At 61.5% G+C, this 20,333-nt stretch overlaps 1 protein-coding gene across 2 annotated transcripts in view; it reads right to left on the reverse strand.

Moving 5' to 3' along the window:
- Window positions 1-17,475, reverse strand: part of ARVCF (ARVCF delta catenin family member) — a 36,145-nt gene extending 18,670 nt beyond the window's left edge. Inside the window, exons 1-2 of one of the 2 annotated variants that reach the window (XM_082640523.1) lie at window positions 17,248-17,475; window positions 385-612 (exon numbers count right to left, since the gene is read on the reverse strand). In XM_082640523.1, coding sequence (XP_082496649.1) covers window positions 385-594 — 210 coding nt within the window. In that variant the 5' untranslated portion in view covers window positions 595-612; window positions 17,248-17,475. The remainder of the gene's footprint in view (window positions 1-384; window positions 613-17,247) is intronic. The other variant, XM_082640524.1, reaches the window with a different exon arrangement.
- Between the last annotated feature and the right edge of the window lie 2,858 nt (window positions 17,476-20,333).

The raw sequence follows: 20,333 nt of genomic DNA on the forward strand, positions 1-20,333 counted from the left end.
GCAGAGCCTCAGCCCTGCTCAAGCCTCCCCAGGGGCTGACCCACTGACTGATGCAGGCAATGAAGGCAAGGAGACTCCATGGAAGCAAAACCCTCAGTGTCACCAGGCTGACTGCTGAGCCGCCCAGAACAGACCCTGCCCAGCTGTCTGGGCCCTGAGGGCTCACACAGTGGAAAGTACTGTTCTGAGGGTTGGGCTGTGTCCTGCCCATTTGTCACATGATGCCCTGCATACCCAAGGGGGTTGGAATCCCACTTTCTTTCCCTCCCCAGAGGCCCCAGGTTGTGCAATAAGCCATTGCATGCTGGCTTGTGGTCTACCTAGGCCCCTTGATTTTTTCCCCACTTGGCCATTTACACCCTTCCTGAGTCCCTGGGCTGTTACCTGCAGGACAAGCTGTTGCCAGGCCATCGACAAGGGCTGCCCACTGCCCACGCCACTGCTGCCCACGCCAGGCTGCTGGGCACGCTCCAGCTGCAGGGCAACATGGCGCCGTTCCTGCTCCAATGCCCGTGTCAGCCGCTCGAAGCGGGCCTCCTGCTCCTTCACTGAGGCCAGGATGCTGGCAGCCGAGTGCACGTTGCAGTCCTCCATGACCAGGACGCTGGCTGACTGCAGGCAAAGCAGAGCAAGTCAGGGTGGGGCCAGGGCGGGGGCCTGGAGAGGCGTTGTGGGCCCCCTGCCCACCCCACTCACAGATCACATGACTCACTCCCAGACCACAGCATCCAGCTCTCTGGAGAGAAGCCACATTGATTAAATTCTAAATTAAAAGCCATTAATCCAAGGCTGGCCGGAAGCAGCCGGCTCCCTCCCTGTGGTGTGTGGGGCTCTGACCCGGGCTCCCTGCTTCCTGCCAGGCCCAGCAGAACCTAGGACCATGGGCGTCCCAGAGCCTGCTGGGGAGGGAAGGGAAGGAAAGAAAGAGCTCGTGTGACAAGCTCTCAGACCTCCCAGGCCCTCTGCTGTCCAAAGCACATGCCAGTTCACTCCACCCTCATGGCACCAGCACAGGCCCATCTCACTGAGGTGGATGCTGGGGCCCAGAGAGGGTAGGGAACCTGTCTGTAGCCACACAGCTCGCACGGCAGACCTGAAGCACTAGTGGGCAGGGAATGAGAAGTTGCTCCGCAGCCGCTGGGTGCCTGGACACCTAGGCAGGTGCGGGGATGACGCAGGCCTGCAGACCAGCGGTCCCACCTCCACTCCCAGCCACGCTGGCTGGGAGCAAGGGCACTGTCTACCCCATGCATACAGCCTGGATGAGATTCCGTGTCCAGAAGTGGCCCATGTGCCTGACACCCGACCCCGAAGGAGGCTGAGGGCAGGGGCCTGGGTGCCTGAGGCCCAGTGTATGGAGAGAGTCAGGCCTGCCCAGGCCCCGGCCCAGCGCTGCCCCTGTGGGCCCCCAGAGAGTGGGTGGGGGCAGTGGGGGCTTGGCAGCTGCAAAGACAAGCCAGAGCCAGCGCTTTTCCTTACCACTTGCTCCCTGGCTGACCAGCATGTTTGCTTTTTGTGGGCAAAGAGCAACAGAAGTATGTATGCTCAGACCCAGGCGCATGGCAGCGGGTGGGGCACAGGCCACGCGGGGACTCCATGTGCAGCACAAAGCCTGACCCAGGCCAGCCCACCAAGGCCATACCAACATGGGGCCTGGCATGGCTGGCAGCACCCCTGAAGGGTCAGCTCTGCTGCTCATGGGCCCCTGGGGAACCGGCTGTAAGGACAGAGCCCCAGAAAGGAATGGTCAGCGCTGGGCTCGGCCATACCAGTGCCAGCTGGGCCAGGGGCGCGGGTGCACTTCAAGGTGAAAGGACAGCACAGAGACTCCCCCAGCACCCACGACAGCTGGGGAAATCAAGGCCCATCGAGAGAAGAGACCAGTGTGGGTCCAGGGCTGGGCTCCACTTCCCCAGCACCTGTCACACAAATGAAACAGCAACAAACTGAATTCCTGCTGGGAGAGGTGGTGGTCAGCACAGGGGTGGTGGGCCGGCTGCAGACCCACGTGATAACATGGAAGGCAAAATATGCATGAATTTTTAAGATGGACCATGAGACTTCAAAGATGCTTTACCCAGCTGATCCTGGGTAGAGGTCGGCTCCAGACTTGCTTCCTCTGCTGTCCCGGGAGGCCTGGGGGCCGCCAGGGAAGTGCCATGTGCGGGACCTCAGTGACCCTCCCTCTCCTCTCTGGCCAACGCCTTCCCAGCCTCTGTTCCCCTGTGAGGGCCCTGCACTGCTTGCCGGGCAGGCCCCTCCCGCCCCTGTCCAGACCAAGCCACCAGCTTCCTGAGTCCTCGGTGGAGGCCGCTCCTCAACACGCTTGCCCGTCACCCATGGGGTGGATTTAGGAAGAGGACAGGGACAAATGTGCCATGCAGATGCAGGCAGCCTGTCCTGGGGCAGGTGTCCAGGCCTAGGCACCCCAGGAGTGGCCCCAGGTGGGTGGATGTTGGGTGGATGGAGGGATGGAAGGGCAGGAGACCGGGTGGAAAGGGACACAGATGAACAGTGAGGGGACATGTGGAGGCTGCCAGGAGGGGGCTGCATGGGAGGGTGGGTGGGTACAGAGGCAGCAGGGTGGGGGAGAACAGGAGGCGGGCAGGAGGAATGAGTGGATGGGTAGTTGGGTGGATGAATGGGTGAGCAAGGGTGAGGCTGAGAAACACTCCTGGGAAGAGGCCCCCAAGCCCGCTGGGGCGCTACTGTGGCCAGTGCTTGCTCCCCCATGAGGGTGCAGGCACACGGAGGAACTGGGGAGATGCCGACCCTCCCCCGAAACCATGCCCACACTCGGCGTCTTCCTGCTAAATCAGCCGCTCCTCCTCAGAAGGAGCCCAGCCAAACCCTGCTCCAGAAATCAAATTATGGGGACGGAGTCCAATCTGGGTTGAGGAATTAGAGGAATTTCCTTCGGGTCAGGCTGGCGGGAGGCCTGGGCTCCAGTGCTGACCCCTCGCCGGCCATTTGTTGGCACACTGCCCACTGCCCCAACCTTCACAAGGGGAGGGAGGGGACTGGCTACGGGTGGAGCCTCCTTCCACACCCCTGGCCCCACCCACTTGATGGGGAGGAAAGTAGGCAGCAGGAGTGCTGAAGGCCACCCACCTGGGAGTGCACGGTGTCCCCCCCCCCATGCTCCCAGCACTGGCCAGGCCTTTCAAGTGCCCATCTTTACCCTACCGCCCCTGCTGTGGTTGGATGGTGTCCACAGCTGCGGGGACAGCTTCTGGCCAAGCCCACGAGGACGGGCACTGTGCCACGGCCAGGACCACAGAGTCACCTGTAGTTGGTGTAATGCAGCGGTCGCAGGGTGGGGGTGGGGGGCTTGGATGGGAAGAGTCCGTTCTTGACCTTAAAGCAGTGGAAGGAACTACCAAGGAAAAAGGACCAGCTCGCCTTTGTGAGAATGAAACATTTCTAAACATCCAGAAAGAGTGCCACGTGCTGTGGTTGTGGCTTCTGTTTTTCAAGTGTAGTGAGCATTTCAGACAGACAACAAGTGGGACTGTACATGTAGACATGGCTCCACTGCTGCAGAAGATGCGTGGGCACGTGGGGACACGTCACACTACTCTCCACTGTTGTGTTTGCAATTTTCCATGATATGGGAAGTAGGAGAAAACGACAAAGAAAATGAAAATACTGTCAACATATTGGGATCGTCTTCACAACATCCAATAGAAAAGTGATATCCTTCATCTATACGGTGACTATATAAGTCAGTAGGAAAAACCGAACCCCAACTTGAGGTGGGAAAAGGTCATCAACAAGGCATGTGGCCCAGAGATGAGGTGCGAAGGATGAGTGTGGAAATGGTCACGCGCGTGCACACACACACATATACACACGCACTGGAAAGAGGGCGTGTCGGCCGCATTGGTGCTCTGGGTGGAGGGCTCCTGGCCCGCAGGTTGCAGCAGGTCCAAAGTTCTGTACGTATCCATGTTCTAAGAGCTACTGCCTTTGCGAGACGGCAAGTAAGAGATGGGAAAGCAGGTGCCCCTACCCAACCCCAGCAGGCCAGGCAAGTGAGCGTGAGGCCAGGGAACTCTCCCCAGGGGCTTGGGCGTTGCCGCCCGCCACCTGAGGGAAGCAGCTAGGTTTTCAGGGAGCTGGGAGAACTGTAACTGAATTCAGCCTGGAAATTGGATTTCCCTAGCAGAGGAGGTGACCCTATTGTCACCTGGACCCGACACTATGGGGGTGGGAGGTGGACAGAGATGGCCCCTCAGAGACCTCCTCCTGCTCCCAAACTGTCCCTGTGGACACCCAGCAGCACCCACTGACCACACAGAGTACAACTCCTCTGTGCAAGGGGAACAGTCTGGGCGGTTCTTCCCAAGGGGCTCTTGCCCTGCACTGACGGGGCGCCCTGGGCTAACGGAGAGCCAGGTCCCTGGCAGCACTGGTCAGCCCCAGGGCAGGGGCCGCTGGACTGGTGGTCCAGGAGGACCAGGGGCTATGAGGAGGCTGATGCAGGAGGCTCGGAGCCAGGTCAAGGCAGGGACACTTCTGGGAGCCCACGGAGCCCGAGGTCTTGGGAGCTAAGGGCCTGGGGCCAGGGCTGGGAAATGGCCAGGTAACTGCAGGCTGGACATGGCAGAGGAGGCCTCGCCCTGGCAGGAGGGTGGGCCAGGTGTAGGTGAGCATCCAGCTGCTGCCCCTCCTCAGTGGGGGGATTGAGCCACAGGGAGTCCCCACCAGAGGCCCCCAAAGGGTCTCGGTCTGAGATTCCTGCCAGGGCAGGTCACAGACACTTGCTCCAAGTCTCCGGGTTCCCTGCCTCTTTGGGTGGACTTGTGGGATGGCGATGGACAGCGGTCCCCCAGCCCCAGGCTGCCCCTCCTGCACCTGACTCAGATTCCAGCTGCAGTCGCAGCCCGAGGGCGATGCCTGACAGGCTCCAAGTGTGGGGTCTGGGCAGCGAGGATCCACCTCCTCCACAGTCTCTATAGCAGCATACAGCCCAGGGGCACCCCAAGGGCAGGGTAGGGAGGGCTGGGGCTGGTGGTCTCTCTGCCGGCACCAGCAACCTACCCACTCCAGCCTGGCCACAGGAGGGGAGCCCGGGCATAAGGCTGGGGAACCCCAAGGTGCCCCACTGTGTGGGGTGGGCTGGCCTGTTGCCTCCATACCTCCCCATAGGGTCCCTTTGGGAGGTGGCTCCCCCAACCCCCCATTCCATCTCAGGGAGAGCAGAGCAGCGAGGGGGCAGTTCTGAGGGCCCAGGCTCAGAGCCCCACCCCACCATGCTCTGGGGTGGGCACAGGGGCCAAGGCGTTCCTGAGGCGGAGCCTGAGGCTCACAGCCAGGCTGGGACCAAACCCGACAGATCCAACTGGCACCGGGGCCTGGGAACCCAGCTCCTACCCAGGGGCCAAGGGGTCCATGAGACCCCGAGGACCACCCCCCTCCAAAGGCACAAGTTGGGCAGCTGTCCGGTCAGGCTGAGGGCGGTGGCCTGTGTGCACCAGTGCCCTCTGCCTGGAACACCCTTTCTCCCTCAAGATGCTGGACCCCTTCTTCCCAGGCCCCCTCTGTCACCATGGCAACACCCAAGCTTCTCTGAGAGGGACAGAGCCTCTTTGTGGTGGCACAAAGCCCCTTTGAAGGGCAGTGGGGGTTCAGCCCCTGGGAGCCTGTGGCCAGTAAGTCTCTGGGGGGCAAGGCGCGGCCCCTCAGCCCAGCCCCCACCAAGGTTGCAGAGCCAAGAAAGATGAAGCAGGAGAGCCTGGTGGTTAGGGGCTGAGACACCCACCCCGGCACCACCTGCCCAGCTGCCCACGGAAGGGTCTCTGGGATGAGCCCCAGGGCCCCAGGAGAGGCTCTCTGTGGGGGCCTGAGGACTTCCCACGGCCTTTCCGCCATTTGACAAGAAACATGCTCTCCCTGGATAAGTGGAAGAGGCACTGGCAGTGGGGAAACTCCCTGCCAGATGGGGAACCAGACTCAGGACTGGGTGGGAACCAGGCACAGGGAGCCCTCGGGGGGCAAGCGGGTCAGATGGTGCGGCCTGGCATCAGGCCTGCTGAGGGGCTGCCCATGTATCCGGGCCTGCCCTACTCATGGTCCTGGCCTGCCTTGCCCTGCTGCAGGGCCCCCTATCTTCGCCTGCCTGCCCTGGGGGAACACAGCCAGCCCAGCTGGGTGGCCTGGGGTAGCCTTGCTGCAGCCAGGACCTCAGGACAGGTTTGGGCAAGAGGGAACCTCGCTGTGGCCGGGCTCACTCCAGGGGTTGGGAGATGGGACCCCAAGAGCAATGTGGGTCCAGGGCACAGTGACAGGGACTGAGCACAGAGCTCCCCGCCCCCACCCCAGAGTGTTGCCCTATCTGTGCCCCGGCCCCGCAGTCAGGGAGGCTCACCCCAGCCATGGAGCCCATCCCCGTCCCAGTCTGCAGGCCCATGCCACTCTGGCCACTGCTGACCAGGCACTTCGAAGTGCCCCCACATGCTGGGCGCCCTGCCGGGCAGCCCTCCCCAAATGACCTCAATGTGACCCACTGTGGCTTTGCTATCTAAGCCCCCAGGCTGGAGGTCACAGCCCCCGGGTGGCAGCACAAGGCAGAGCAGGCCCCAGGAGAGACCTGCCCCTTTGTGGGCAGATCCACGCAGGGCCCAGGGGTGGGGGGCTGCCAAGGGGCCAACCCTGACATGGCAGTGCCCCTCATGGTCAGCAGATGAGATGCCCCTGCACCCCGCGGAGGCCCCATCTCACACCCCCACACCCCGCCTGCCTGCCTCCCCACCAGCATTCCTGCAAGCTGCTGACACTTCTGGGCACTGGGACGGGCCTGCACAGACCATCGTCAGCAATACCAGGTCCACCTCCCCACAGAGCCCAGCCTGGGCCTTTGCCATCCAGGGAGATGGGGCCTGGGGCTCAGCTTCCAGAAGGAGGTTCCCTGGAAAGTGTGAGAGTGAGAAACTGGTCCTTTGTTCCCTCATCGGGAACAACACCGGGGTCCAGCAGGGAGACTCCAGGCCCTGCAGGCACAGTACCCACAGCCCAGGTGGTGACAGGTGTCAGGAAGACCCTCCAGCTGCCAAGGGTAGAGGCAGGGCAGCTGTGGTCACCTGGCCCTGGATGGATCAAAGGGGAGTGTAGGTAAGAGACCAGAGCACGCCCTGTGGAGGGAGGTTCCATCCTTGCTCCTGAGCCACAGCATCAAAGAGCCAGGTCCCCTCTGGTCTGCCCTTGCCCATCCAGGGTCCTGTGTGGCCTCCAGCCAGCACTGGCTCCTCCTGGGGCCCCTGGGAACTCCCATTCTCTCCCAGAAGCTGAGCTGGATGCCAGGCTCTCTGCCCCAGACCCCCTCGTCTGCCTGGGAGCCAACTCAGTGCTCCTGAAGCCCAGGAGTGCCCATGGCAACAGGTCCAGACACTACCAGCCTCCATCAGACAGCGAAGTCCTGCCTTTTATATGCAAATGATGACCCAGTGGAACTGGGCAGGGGGCTTCACCCCGCCCCTACCCAGTGCAGACTCTGGGCCCCACAGTGTCCCTGCCTGGCTCCCCACCCCCCCCCCCACATACCACGAGAGCCTGCTGGGAACCGGACTTGTCTGTGTGCCCTGCCCCCGCCAGGACGCAGAACACTGCAGCTGGTATGCCGACAATTTGGGGACCTCCTTAAACCCACCTGCAGGTTCACGCGTGCGGCCACCCACTAAGTCATGCACACACACACCCAGAGGCACCCAGGCTGTCCTGTGGGTCCTCGCCTGCCCTGGAAAATGGATGGTAGGTGACCTGACACTCCTGACAGGTCCTTGTGCTGGGGGAGGTAGGACTCAGGCTCCTGGGGGTCAGCATTCTGGGCAGACTGCATTCCTGTCCTGAACACCTGGCAAGACCTGTGAGGCCGGGCCTGCCCTGGCTCCACAGCCTGCAGGTGCCCAGCCTCAGTACACACCAAAGTGTCTCTGTGACAGGAGTGGGGACCATGGCCGGGCCAGGACCCTGGACAGAAACACTGAGGCTGCACAGACCTGCCCCAGCCCCCAGGGCCCAGGGCAGACCCTGCTGCCCCCTGGGGACCCAGGAGAGCTGCCGTTTACCAGCACAAACATCAGGGAACAGCTGATGTGCCCTCAAAAGGTTAAAGACGGCCTTGAACTGATGAGCTGGGAACAAACTATAAAGAGAAGGACTGATCGTGGGTGATGAGGATCCTGTGGGGATTTGAAGAAAAACATGGCGGAAGCTAAACAGCAGCCGGGACGCTGTCCTCAGGCTGCAGGATGCAAACCCAAGGCAGACCTGCCAAACGGGCAGAAAAGGACACAAAGTTGTCAAGAGGGAAGGCAGGAGTGGTGGAAAATGGATCCTGGGAACAAACTCCCCTGGCACAGGAGGTCCCTGAGGGACCCCACAAATGGCCAGGAGCCATCCCCAACAGAGGCCTCCAGCAGGGCTGTCGGGCTCGGGTTGGGGTCTGAGCTTTCTGCCCAGAAAGAAGCTGAGCAGACTGAGGTCATGTCAACCCTACCCTTTACGACTTGCTCTCCCTGGGCTCTGTGCCCCAGCCTCCAGGCTGCTGTCCCTCCTCAGGGCAGGAAGGAGGCCGCCTGGCCTGGCCCGCACCGGACACGCCCAAGGCGGCACTGAGGAGGGTCCACGTTGCCACCAAGCTGCCCACATCCCAGAGGGGCTGGATGTCATCCATGCACAGATGTCAGCTGCAGGATCCTGCTGCCCAGCTATCATCTCTTGTTTGCAGAAGCTCTTCTACGGCGAGGACCAGCTGACAGCTTTGTTAACAGGGTGCTTCCCTTTCTTCCTTAACTTGGGATCTTGAAAGAGTAAACCCAGCTCTGTACTGCCTTAAGGAAACATCGTGCAAAGTTCCCGGGCTGTCAGAGACGATTTGCCACCTCAGGCCTCAGTGTCCCCATCTGCACACTCGGTGTCCCGCAGGCACTGCGGCCCAGGGCCCATGGGTGCAGGGGTCACAGGGCGCCAGCCTCTCCCTTCAGGGCACAGAGCAAAGGCCCCAGAGGACTGGCTGGAAGCCCACTCGAAGCCTCGTTATCTTGCAAAATGCAGAGAGCAGCAAGTACATTCAGACGAATGAATGGCCTAATTAGGATTTCACGGAGAGTAAAAATATTTTGAAAAGAAAAAGTTTAACTAATGGCATATCTGAAATACCAAACTCATCAATTGCAAATGACAACCTGGCAAGATGTGCCAGGGGGCGGGGTGTCTCCTTCTCCCCACAATGGGCAGCCTTCCCTGTGGGTGAAAGAAACTGGGCCTCAGCCTCCCCAAATCAGAGCTGCAGGGGGGGTGTCCTGGCCGAACAAGACCTAACTCAGGGCGGAGCTGACGACTCTGGGTGCCCCGGTGGAAGGTCACGCAGGGACGGGGACGGATGCCCAGGGCCTGGGGAAGAAAGGCCCCTCAGCAGCCTGACAGTCCAGTCCAGGCAGGAGAACAAAGCAGAGCAAGCCAGGAAACAGCCAGAAGCTTACTGTGGCTGGCGTGGCAGGGAGAGGCCCCAGGGGCGAGCTGAGGGGCAGGGGCTGCTCCAAGAGCCACTAGGCCAGTGGCCACCTCAGGCTTGCACAGACCACCCAGCACGGCTGGCATGGCACCGTCCCTCCTGGTGGCCTGGGCCCCGCAGTGCAGTGACACCACCAGCCGTGAGGCACCCTGAGCAAGGAATGGCACAGCCAGAAGCTGGCATGGCTCTTGCACCATAACACAGCGGCCAGCACGAACTGCCACCTGTGCTGAGCCCCACAGGGCGAGCAGAGCCAGGTCTGAACCCAAGTTCAGCCTCGTAGAATGTTATTCCTGAGAAGCATGTGCTCCGGAGTGGGAAGGGGCTGGGGGCATCCCTGGGGCCGTGGTCTTCGCTCCTGCCTCTCACGTTGAGCCCCCCCACCCGGGGAATGACCCACGAGTCCAATCACAGAGACCCCTCGATGCCTGGCTGAGGGCCACCCACAGGCGAGGGCCAGCACCTGGCTCTCTGGCAACGCAGGCAAGATGCTTGCGAGGCAGGTGGACTGGCTGACCCGCCCCGAACTGAGACACAAACAGGCATGCGTGTGCCTGGCCCAGTGGTGCTGCCACTGGAGGCCCTGGGGGTGCCAAGCCCGCGACCCTAGAGGAAGAGGCCCGTTCACCCACCACAGCATGACAAAGCCACTCGGGCGTGGGACAGCCCATGCCCTCCCAGCCACAGGGAGTCACGCATTCAGAGGCCGGATGCTGCAAAGGGGCCCAGATCACTGTGGGGGCTTCTGAGGGGCCTTCCCACAGCAGGGACCTGTTCTCAGTAACCAAGGAGGCTCAGAGGGGCTGGAGACCTGGGGAAACCAGAGCGGGATGCACACGTGCACAGGCCAGCACACCGAGGGTCCTGGGGAGGAGGCCCCAACTGCGTGGACCAACCTGCATCTGCAGGGCAAACGCGAAGCCGCCCGTGACTTTTCAGAACAGAGACTGGTCAAGGGGAGGCTCCGACCTGATCTACTAACGGGGCCACAGGCACCTCGAACCTGAGGATGCGGTATGTCACATTTATAGTTCCTGGTGATAGAAAACATCAGTCAAGAAACTGTTCAGATACAACCATATCAACACAGTTCAGCCCTTGCCTCACATTTATGTCAAAGTAAATTCTAGACAAATGAAATCTCAAGAGTAGACGCTGACCTGGAAACACCGACAGGAGAAGACGGATGTGTGTTTATCTGGCCACGTGCTAGACAACGCGTGGAACAACAGAAGAATTGAAGGAGGAAGAATTCCACAGATTCCACACAAAACGTGAAAAATTTGAACAAGTTTTGAACACGAAAGCCATCATAAGCAAAAATTAAAAGGCTGAAGAAAGACGGATGAAGGCAGAACCGACTCTGCGCAGCTGCGACCCCAAGAGGCCCCACAGGGGCCACGGCCACAGAGGCACAGTCTCCTTCAGCCCGGGCGAGGCTGGTGGAACCAGTGCCCGCGAGGCTGTGCAAAGTGCCTGCAACAGACACGAAGAGTCTGTTACCAGACTTGAGAAGTGCAGGAGATGCGGTAACAGGAAGAGGCAGAGAAAGAGGGACAGAGAGAAACAGGGAGAAAATGAGGAGCACGAGGGAGGAAGGAGAAACAGGGACAGGAAAAGAGCAGCAAGGGCAGGCACAGCAGGCGAGGCGGTGGGCAGCCTCCCACAGACCTTATTACCTGCCATTTGGTGTCTGGTTGGCCTGCCAATCTGAGGCACGGGGGTCCACCAGAAGTTTAGGGGTGTGGGGGCCAGCCCCTGCCACCCTAGGCCCCAGATGCCATGCCACCTGTGCCACCAGCAACACCACGACCCAAGGCCTGGTGCTCTGGCCCAGCAAGCCCTGGACACAGGCTGAGCCTCTTCATCCCAATCCACAAGCCCCCATGTGGCCCAGCAGTCTGGCCACTGAGATGCTTGGCCAGACCTTGGTCCTCCCACCTGCCTGGCTGGCAGGTTGCCACACCCGAGGTCCTGTGGAACACAAGAGGAAGGAGCGGGCCCCCTGCCCTCTCCTGTCTTACAGCCCTCAGCACAGGACACTCAGGCGTCTGGAGGCTCCTGAGTCTGTAGCCACTGCCTTCTCACCACCACCACCCAAGTGAGGTGCTGGCTGGGCCAGGCTGTCCACGCTGGACACCCAGGGACACCGAGAATCCACAGGGCTGGGTAGGCTGAGCCTCCCACTGAGACGGGGCTAGGCGGGGCAGGGGCAGAGGGCCAGGCTGGGGCCTGGGCTCCCACACTGGGGCAGCACAAGTGGCCACCACACTGCAAATCAGGCAACACAGCAAACTGACAGAGTGGTACCAGCAGGGCTCAATTCCCACTGCACAGGGTCCTGGGGGCCACAGGGACCACTCAGCCTCCGTCCCTGCTACACTTCCCGGGCACCATGCCTCGTGCCCCTGGAGCTGTGATGAGCAGAGGAGCCCACGCAGCAGGGCCAGCACCAGCGCCCTCGCCATGATCACAGCAGTCACGGCCCCTCCCCACTCCAACGGTGGCCCAGGGTGCCTGTGTGTGCCAGAGGCCATCTGGCCCTTTCAGACAAAGCCTCCTCCCAGCCTCAGTGCCCTCCTCCAGGAGCCGCAGCGTGTGGGCCCATTGCCTGTCCTGGCTGGCAGCTCCAACCTCCCTGGTGCAGCAGAGACTACCCTAAGCTGGGAGCGAATCTGACGGCCTGTGCGACACCAATCACCGCCGTGCCAGGCATCCAAGTCAAGGAGGGTGCGGACCAGTCCAGCTAATGTCCTGGTGGGTTGTCCCCAGTGCAAGCTTGTCCCTCAAGCCAGACGTCCCTCAAGCTGGTATCTGTGGTCCATACCCAGGCCATGGGTGAATTCAAGTAGGGGTGGCAGGAGGCCCCATGTCCAGCCTTGTCCAGCCTTGTCCAGCCCAGGGCCCTGTGCCCACCCGGGTTGAGGCTGGCCAGAAGCACACACCACTCAAGCCACAGTCCATCCCTCCATGGACCACACCCACCGGCCCACCACCCGTGTGAGGGGACATCCCTGGAGGAGGTCAGCATGTCCAGACACCCATCCGGCTGGCTCCACATCCTACAGGGAACCAGAGGGCACCTGGTGAAGCCAACCAGCGGGGTTAAGTCCCTTCTGCATGGGGCCAGAGCCCCAGCTGGGCACTGTCATCCCTGACCCCCAACTGGGCACTGTCATCCCTGACCCAAGGGCGTCTGGTGGTGCTCCAACACAGACTCGCTCCCACACGACCGTGCGTGTTCTCACCCCTACCCCACTGGCACTGTCATGTCTACAGTTTGCATCAGCTGCCATGGTCCCTCCTGGGCGTTTCTTACGCTGCTGACTATTCTTCAAAACCCTGACCATTTTGAGCCGATGATAACGTCTCCCTTCTCCAGAGGTTGGGTGTGCTCTGTTGTGATAAACTCCCACACCAGAATCCCACTGGCCTGTTCAGGGGGTCATGGCCCCCAGGGGTCTGCCCCCCTCACCTGCCCTGGGGCACAGGCTGCCTGCCTCTCCTGAGGCTCCCCGAGGCCAGCCCCCATCCATGTCCCTCCTAGGCCAGCAGCCAGCCTCCCAATCCCGGACGAAGGACCATGAAGCTTCCTGTCTCGGCCAGTGGTCTGGGGATGCGTTCCCTCTCCTTGTGTCTAGGTCTGGGGATGTTGCCAAAGTGTTTGTGTTGTAAAAATGAAAAACAGGGCACCACAGACAGGCTGGAGGCCACCTCCGGGAGATCACAGTGGCAGAAGCTCTCTCCCTTTGGCTCTGCAGTGTTTACCAGGTTGTTCCAAGCTTCTGTCCAACCTTCCTTTGTAGACATGGCTCATTTGCGGGCCTGCGGGTGGGTCTCTCTGCCTCACAGTAGCCCCTTCATCATGGGGAGGGGCTTCAAGTCAGGGTGGGATCATGGGGGGAGATCAAGATGCCAGGGCCAGAGGCAAGGAAGAACGGGGAGCTCAAGCCAGGCGTGTGTGTGCACGCGTGTACACGTGTGTGCGTGAGTACCTGGGAGGGGAGGCGTGGTTGGGAGTCTGCCCACCCGCTGCACCCTCCCTACCCACAGCAGGAACTGCTGCTCCCACCCTGAGGTCCGAGGCTCAGGGATCAGCTTTTGCTTAGAATGTGATGCTTCTGAGGCAGGTCTGCTCTTGGCTTAAACATTCACATAGACCTTGTCCCATGGAGAACCACATGCCTTTATCAGTCCTGATAACCACCAGCCTCTCCCCAGTGCTGGCTGTGCCCCATCATCTCGGTGACTCTCACTAGGGGCCTGGGGTCAGCCCAGGACACCATTTTACAGATGGGAAAACCAGGCCCAGGCAAGGCAGCGCTGGGGCAGGATTTGAACTCAGGTCTTCCTGCCCCTAGGACACACTCCCCCCAATCCAGCCACAGGAAGAATGTGGCTCCCGCCTCGTGGGACTCCAGCAGGCCAATAACTCCACAAATTCAGAGGAGGGCCGAGAGTCAATGCCAGTGTGGGGGGTGGGAGGGCATCTGCAGGGCTGCAGGTGGGGAGGGGGCCTGAAGGAGCTTCCTGCAGGAGGGTGGGAGCAGGGGGGCAGGGAGGGTCTGGGGATGCAGGGTGGTGGTGGGACGTGAGGTGGGGTCTGTGTCCCCAGGGCGCCTCATCTCAGCAGCACTGTACAGATGGGAGGTGGGGGGAACAGAACCTCATAAGAGCCCTGGGGCCGTGGACAGACAGATGGACAGGTCTGAGATAGGAAGGTAGAAGCATTGATGGGATTTGTGCCGAGAGGGTGGGAGTACCTGTCTCAGGGAGCCCTTTCTAGCATCCCTCAGAGCTGGTCCTGGCCAAGGACCCTGCACCAAGAGCCTCGGGGTCAAGGGACCCACCCCCAGCCTTGAAAAGGCCTGCTGTGTCCCCGACTGGGGCAGGAGGCCTCTGCAAGCGCTGGCCAAGAGCCAGAACAGCACAGACCACAGATGTCTGACACAACGAGGCAGCCCCCATGCGCACAAACCAAGTCCGGCGGAGGGACAGGGCCCAGGCTGGCGGGATGCTGGGCAGGCAGCTCAGGGCCGCAGTGGGTGGTGAGGAGCCTGGGTGAGGGTCAGGCCGGCCTGACTGAGAGCTCGCTCTGCACTCGAGCCTTGAGTCCTGCTCCACCACAGCAAATCCTGACGTGCCCTCCCAGGCTGCTGGTCACTCTGGGCACATCTTGAAAAGGCGCCACTTTGGCTGCACCCTTGTTTTACAGAGGACACTGAGACAGAGAGAGGCACAGCCCTGCGCTGAGTGGCAGATGCACAGACCTTGCCCGGACCCCTGGGCAGTGGCAAGATGGCCTATGGGGGCCAGGGAGGCACCTAGGGCACATGCCTGAAGGAGGACCCCACCTCCACGGTCCCTGCTGGAGCCTGTGCTCAACAACCCTGCCACCCAGCCCTCAGCCTCCCTCTGCTGTACCGAGGCGGTGAGGGCACAGGGTACTGAGGGGCGTTGCCCAGGGTCCTTGCCCCTTTCCAGCTCCCCACCCTGAACAGGGGGCCTGGAGAAAGCAGAACTCCAGCCTCCCAGCGGATGCCTTGGCGGGTGCCTCGGAAAGAGTCCCCACCTCTGGGGGAGGCTGGGTGGAGCCAGTCTTGCTGGCCATGGCAGTCCTGGGTGCCCTCTGGTGGCTGCACTCAGCTTGTTGCTGCTTTGCTAGAGGCCGCTGGCCCCTCAGGGTCCACTGGGGCAGTGGTAAGCGCTGTGCCTCACACACACACAGCCCGGGCTGGGGGCCCTGTAGGTGATGTGGATGTCCACCAGCTCTGGGCTCTTCTTTCCGACCTGTGAAATAGGCTGAGCTGTGCAGCTCTCCCATTCAGGAAGCCACAGGAAGGAATTCCTGACCCTGAGTCTCTCTTGGTTACTCTCTGATTCCGGGGCTCCTGCAGAGTGGCCGAGACCTCATCCTAGTCTTGATGGAAGCTGGCAGCAAGGGAACAGGTGCCTTCCCCGACCCGAGCCACTGCTGGGGAAAGTCCCAGAACCCCTCGCTGCCTCCCTGGCATCCCACAGCACCCCAGCTCTGCCCCCTCCCTCCCTCTGCTGATGCCAGCCCAGGGCACATGCTAGGGGCTGGCCGAGGCTCTGTTGGGCCTTGTGTCCCCACCCCTCTCTGCGCTACAGTTCTTGGCTCCTCTTGGAAGTGCAGGATCCCACTGCTCGTGGTCCCAGGCCTGTCTCCTGGGATGAAGGGGAGTGAACCCACCTGAGTCCTTGTGCAGCACAAAGAGGGATGGAGGCGCAGCCCCCGTGGAAACTGGGAGGTGCAAAGGGACCCCTGAGGGGCCACCCTGGGGGAGGCACACAGCCCAGATTGGGGGGCAGCTCTAACCTGGCAGGACTGAGGGCTGGCCCAGCTCACCCAGGAAGCACCTGGTCAACAGGCACCTGTGCCCATGATGAGAGTTGGGTGAGGGCTGGCCGGGTTGTGCTTATGTGACCTCCTCCCCAGGCCAGGACCAGAGTCCTGAGCACAGCAAGTGCTCTGTGCCCAGTCCTATGCTGGGTGCCAGTGGACCTCAGAGTTGGGGGCATGGGGCGGCAGGGAACAGACAGGGTACTGTGGATGGGACAGGGCAAGGCTGGGGGAAAGCACGAGTGCCCAATTCACAGCCCCACACGCTGTGGCCAGACCCCAGGTCCAGACCACCTGCTCGGGAACTGACTGCTGTGGGTCCAGCACTGTCCCAGGTCCAGATACACTGAGCCCAGGACAGGTGGGACCTGCTTGGGGTGGGCAGACCTCTGGCAGCCTGGACCTGGAAGTGGAGGTTCCCAGTGCAGCCCTGTGTGTGTCCTCATGGGGGAGGTTGCCCCACAGGTGCTAAGCCGGTCACCATCCAACCCCCTGGGTTCATAAACCCTGACCCGGCGTGTGCCCTGCTCGGTGACTCGGGAAAGGGGTGTGAGTGAGGGGTTATACAATGAATCGATCCTAAAGAATGAAATCCTTGGGGCAGTTCTTTTCTTTTCCTTGTTCCTAAACACGCCTGGGTCTAAAGGGAAAGGCCGCTGGAGTCCCCGAGTTCCGTTTCCACTGGGACACGTTATGCAGACGTTAGAAACGGTGACATATTGTAATAACCCAATATTTAATTATTTAAGATTAAAATAGGAAGGCTGGGGATCTCCAGCTGCCCGCCCAGGGTAACACCACGGCAAACTTGGGCCGAGTCCCACTACGAGTGGAGGGGACACGCCTCAGCCAGGGGACAGGGCGCAGGGGTGGCGAGGAGGGGGACCCAGGTTGGGGCTCCGGGCAGAAACCCCAGGCAGCTTTCCCTCCCTCGTCCTCTGGGCGGCGGGAGCAGCGCGGCGCCGGGACATCCTTCGGCCAGGCCGTGCCGGTGCTTCCCGGCGGCGCGCCGCCCCAGGAAAGTTCCCCTGCCCCGGGCCCCTCCGGCCGATGGAAAGTTTCCGTGGCTGCGCGGCGCCAGCTCCAGGCACCCGGTCGAACAGGGGGAGGACACGGCTCATGTTGGGCCGAGGCTTGAGGGGCGCGCGGACCGAGGCGCACGGCCGGTCAGGCAGGACCCGAGGCTGCGCACAAAGGGACCCGCCCCCGTCGGTCCGGGGTCTTGCGCACCGCGGCGCGGGATCGGTGCGGGTGGAGCAGAGCCGGGCTGGACCCCCGGCCTTGACCCCTGCCCGGACCTCGATTCGGGCCCCTGCCCATCCCGCAGCCCCGATCCCGGCCCCGACCCCGGTCCCCGGCCCGAGCCTACCTGGAGCACGGCGTGGGCGGCGCCGCAGCGCGGCCCCCGCCCCAGATGGGCTTCCCCGGGTCCCTCGGCGCGCAGCGTCCCCGGGCGGGCGCAAGTGACTGTCCCGGGGCCTCCGCTCGCGCCGGTGCAGGACTCACGCCCCGAGCCCAGCGCAGCCCGAGCCAGCCCTCCACCCCTCTCGCGGCCCGTGCGCAAAGAGGGCCTGCCGGCGCGGCGACCGTCGCCCCGCCCCGCCGCCGCCAGTGTTTCCATTGGTCGGGAGGCCCGGCAGCCGGCACCGATTGGGCGGGCGCGAGGAGACACCGGCTTGCCATTGGGCGCTCCGGCTGTCCGTCTCTACCGACCACGGCCCCTCGTGGAGTAGCGGAGGGCCGGGCACCTGCCGGGACCTCTGCGGCTGAAGCCCGGGCCGCGGCCCGCCTTTTCCGGCGGGTCGCCCCCTCCCGGTCGCCTTCGAGGACGTTCTCGGACTGTCCGGCCCGAGTGGGGAAGGGAGCAGGCCCGGTGCCCCATCACCGGACTCGGGCCGGGTCGCCTCTATCACTACCCCCAGTTCCCAGGTATCCTGCTCCAGCGCCTGCTGTTGGCCCGGCGCTGGGCGCCACGCCCTCCCTTCAGCGTCAGTTGTATTCCCCACAATCCGCGAGGGAGCGTTCTGCTGCTCTCCCATTTTACAGACGGGAAACCGAGGCTCAGAGAGGTTCTCACTAGCTTTACGTCACCGGGGCTCCAACCCAGTCCATCTGACTCCGGGGCCCGGGCGCTCTCCCACCCTCATTGCCCCAGGGTTCCCACTGTAGAGGCCGGAGTGGGTGGGGCTGGCAGTTTTTCAAGGGTAGAAAGGGACCCCTCGGTGAACAGCGGTTTTCCTCCTCGGTCAGGGATGACTCGACAGACACCGTGGGCTCAGCCCATCCTGCAGGGCCCCAGGGACTGGCCTCCCTCACGCGGCTCACCGAAAGGCCACAGGTCTGGGCCTGGGGAGGAGAAGTTTGTGTGTTCATTTCCCCCACTTTCTGGTGTCCATTTCCTCCACCCTACCTGGGGTCATGCAGGATCCCTGTGGGGCTCAGCCACCCGAGTTGGGTTTAGCACAGGTTACATTTCCCTGCCAGGTGGAGAGCAGCCACCTGGTCCCTGCAGTGACACAGGGCACACACATGACCACAAATGGGACCACAACCCTAGGCCAGCTCCAGGTAACTTTGGGGTGCAGGGGGCACCAGTGTGGATGCTGTCCACTGGGGCTTGTTTCAGGGGGTCCCTGACCAGTGACCCTGGCTCGTGCGTGGTTCTAAGCCGTTCTTGCTCTGGTTGCACCTGGAGATGACCAGATCCTCAGCTCACCATATTCCCCAAGGCTGCACAGAGCCACATGGCCCACCACAGTGCTAATTGGGGGGGCCGGAGGGGGGAGAGACATTCATGTCTTATCCACCCACATCAGGGGTCCACTGTGTTCACCCAAAATTTCCTTGGTCAGAACAAAGAAATGGAAATGATTTGGGGCCAGAATTCACCACTGGTACCACATTGGGTTCCCCTGTACCCTGGCATACATGACAAATCAACCCCTAGCAGCCATTCAGAGCCAGGCAGCCACAGCCAACTGACTGGAATTGGCACTGGAGGTGTCACCAGCGTTAGAAGTGACAGCCATTTGGCACCCTGGCACAGGGATATTGCTTGAAGCTCTGGGCGGGCAGAATGAAGGGTCCCTCTCCAGAGCATGGCAGACCCTTTCCTATATTTAGGAGTGGATTTAATTAGCCCAAAGTTCTCTGTGGATCTCTCCAAGGGCATTGGGCCCTGGTTCTCCTGCAGCCCCTCCTCTCACAATGACCTTGTGGCCCAGCACCACCCCTTTCCCACACAGTTGCTGATGGTGGCAAGAGGGGCTGGACAGACCTCTGCTGAGAGGGCAAAGGGGAGAATTGTGCACCAAAATCGGCCCAAGTGAGGACTCCCTCCATCCCCCCTCATCCCTACCTCCCCCCCTCCTGACAGGCTTTCAGAGACCTGTCTGCCGTCAAGCTGGTTCACCAGCTGCATGGAGGGTTGGGACAGGCAGTGCCAGTTCCACGAAGACCCACCATGACCCAGGCTGCAGATGGGGGTCAGAAACAGAGTGCAGGAGAGATGGTCTCTACCCCGAGACCACTGCCATAGGGCCCAGTAGCCTGGTCTCCTCCGTTTCGCCCTCTCTACCTGGCTTCTGGCCAACTCTGTAGGGACATACCTGGAGCATGTGAGGAAAGCTGCAGGGAGAAAAAGGTTTCAGCCAGATACTAGGAGGAACTTCCCAACAGTTGCAGATGCATTAGATCAAAAGGGTGACCACACAAGGTAATGAGTTCCCCATCTAAGGATGTATCTATGTATGTATTTATGTATTTTTTTTTTTTAGATTTTTTTTGACATGGATCATTTTTAAAGTCTATTGAACTTGTTAGCTCCCTGACCAGGGATCGAACCTGCACCCCCTGCATTGGAAGGTGAAGTCTTAACCACTGGACCACCAGGGAAGCCCCTGGATGTATGTATTTAGAGGTGGGGTAGCAGTGAACCCCTTGTAGTCCTGGGACCACCCCCACCCAGATGCATCTCATTGGGCAATGGCAAAGTGGAATTTAAACCTCCACGGAACCCAAGCATGGCTGCATCCCCCTTTGCAGGTAATGGGAAGGCACTGCTCAGGAGGGCTTGACCAGTCTGTGTCCCACCCCTCTAAGGCATTGGCCCAGTGATTTGGGGCAGACCACTGCAGCTGCTGCCCCATCCCCCAGGGCATGGTCACTCGCCTCCAAGTCCCCCAGGTCCTGCTTATTCAACACTACTACCTCTTGGCTGGGCTGCATGATCCAGCTGCCAGGAGGGGAATCACTGGCACCCACCCAGCATGACTCTTGCCAGATGGCAGGAGGGAGGACTGAGTGTCTCACTGGGTCTGCTGCCTGCTGGCCAGGAGTCCTTGGACGTTGGGAGTCCTTGGCTTCCGTACCTGTAAAGGGCTTTTGTTGAGTTCCAGGAGGAACATAGATGAGATGGCAAGAGAGTGGGGTAGAGTGGGCCTTTGGGGGTGTCAT

This window comes from Mesoplodon mirus, assembly GCF_964341445.2.
Source record: "Mesoplodon mirus genome assembly, chromosome: 13".
In the NCBI taxonomy this organism is placed as follows: domain Eukaryota; kingdom Metazoa; phylum Chordata; class Mammalia; order Artiodactyla; family Ziphiidae; genus Mesoplodon; species Mesoplodon mirus.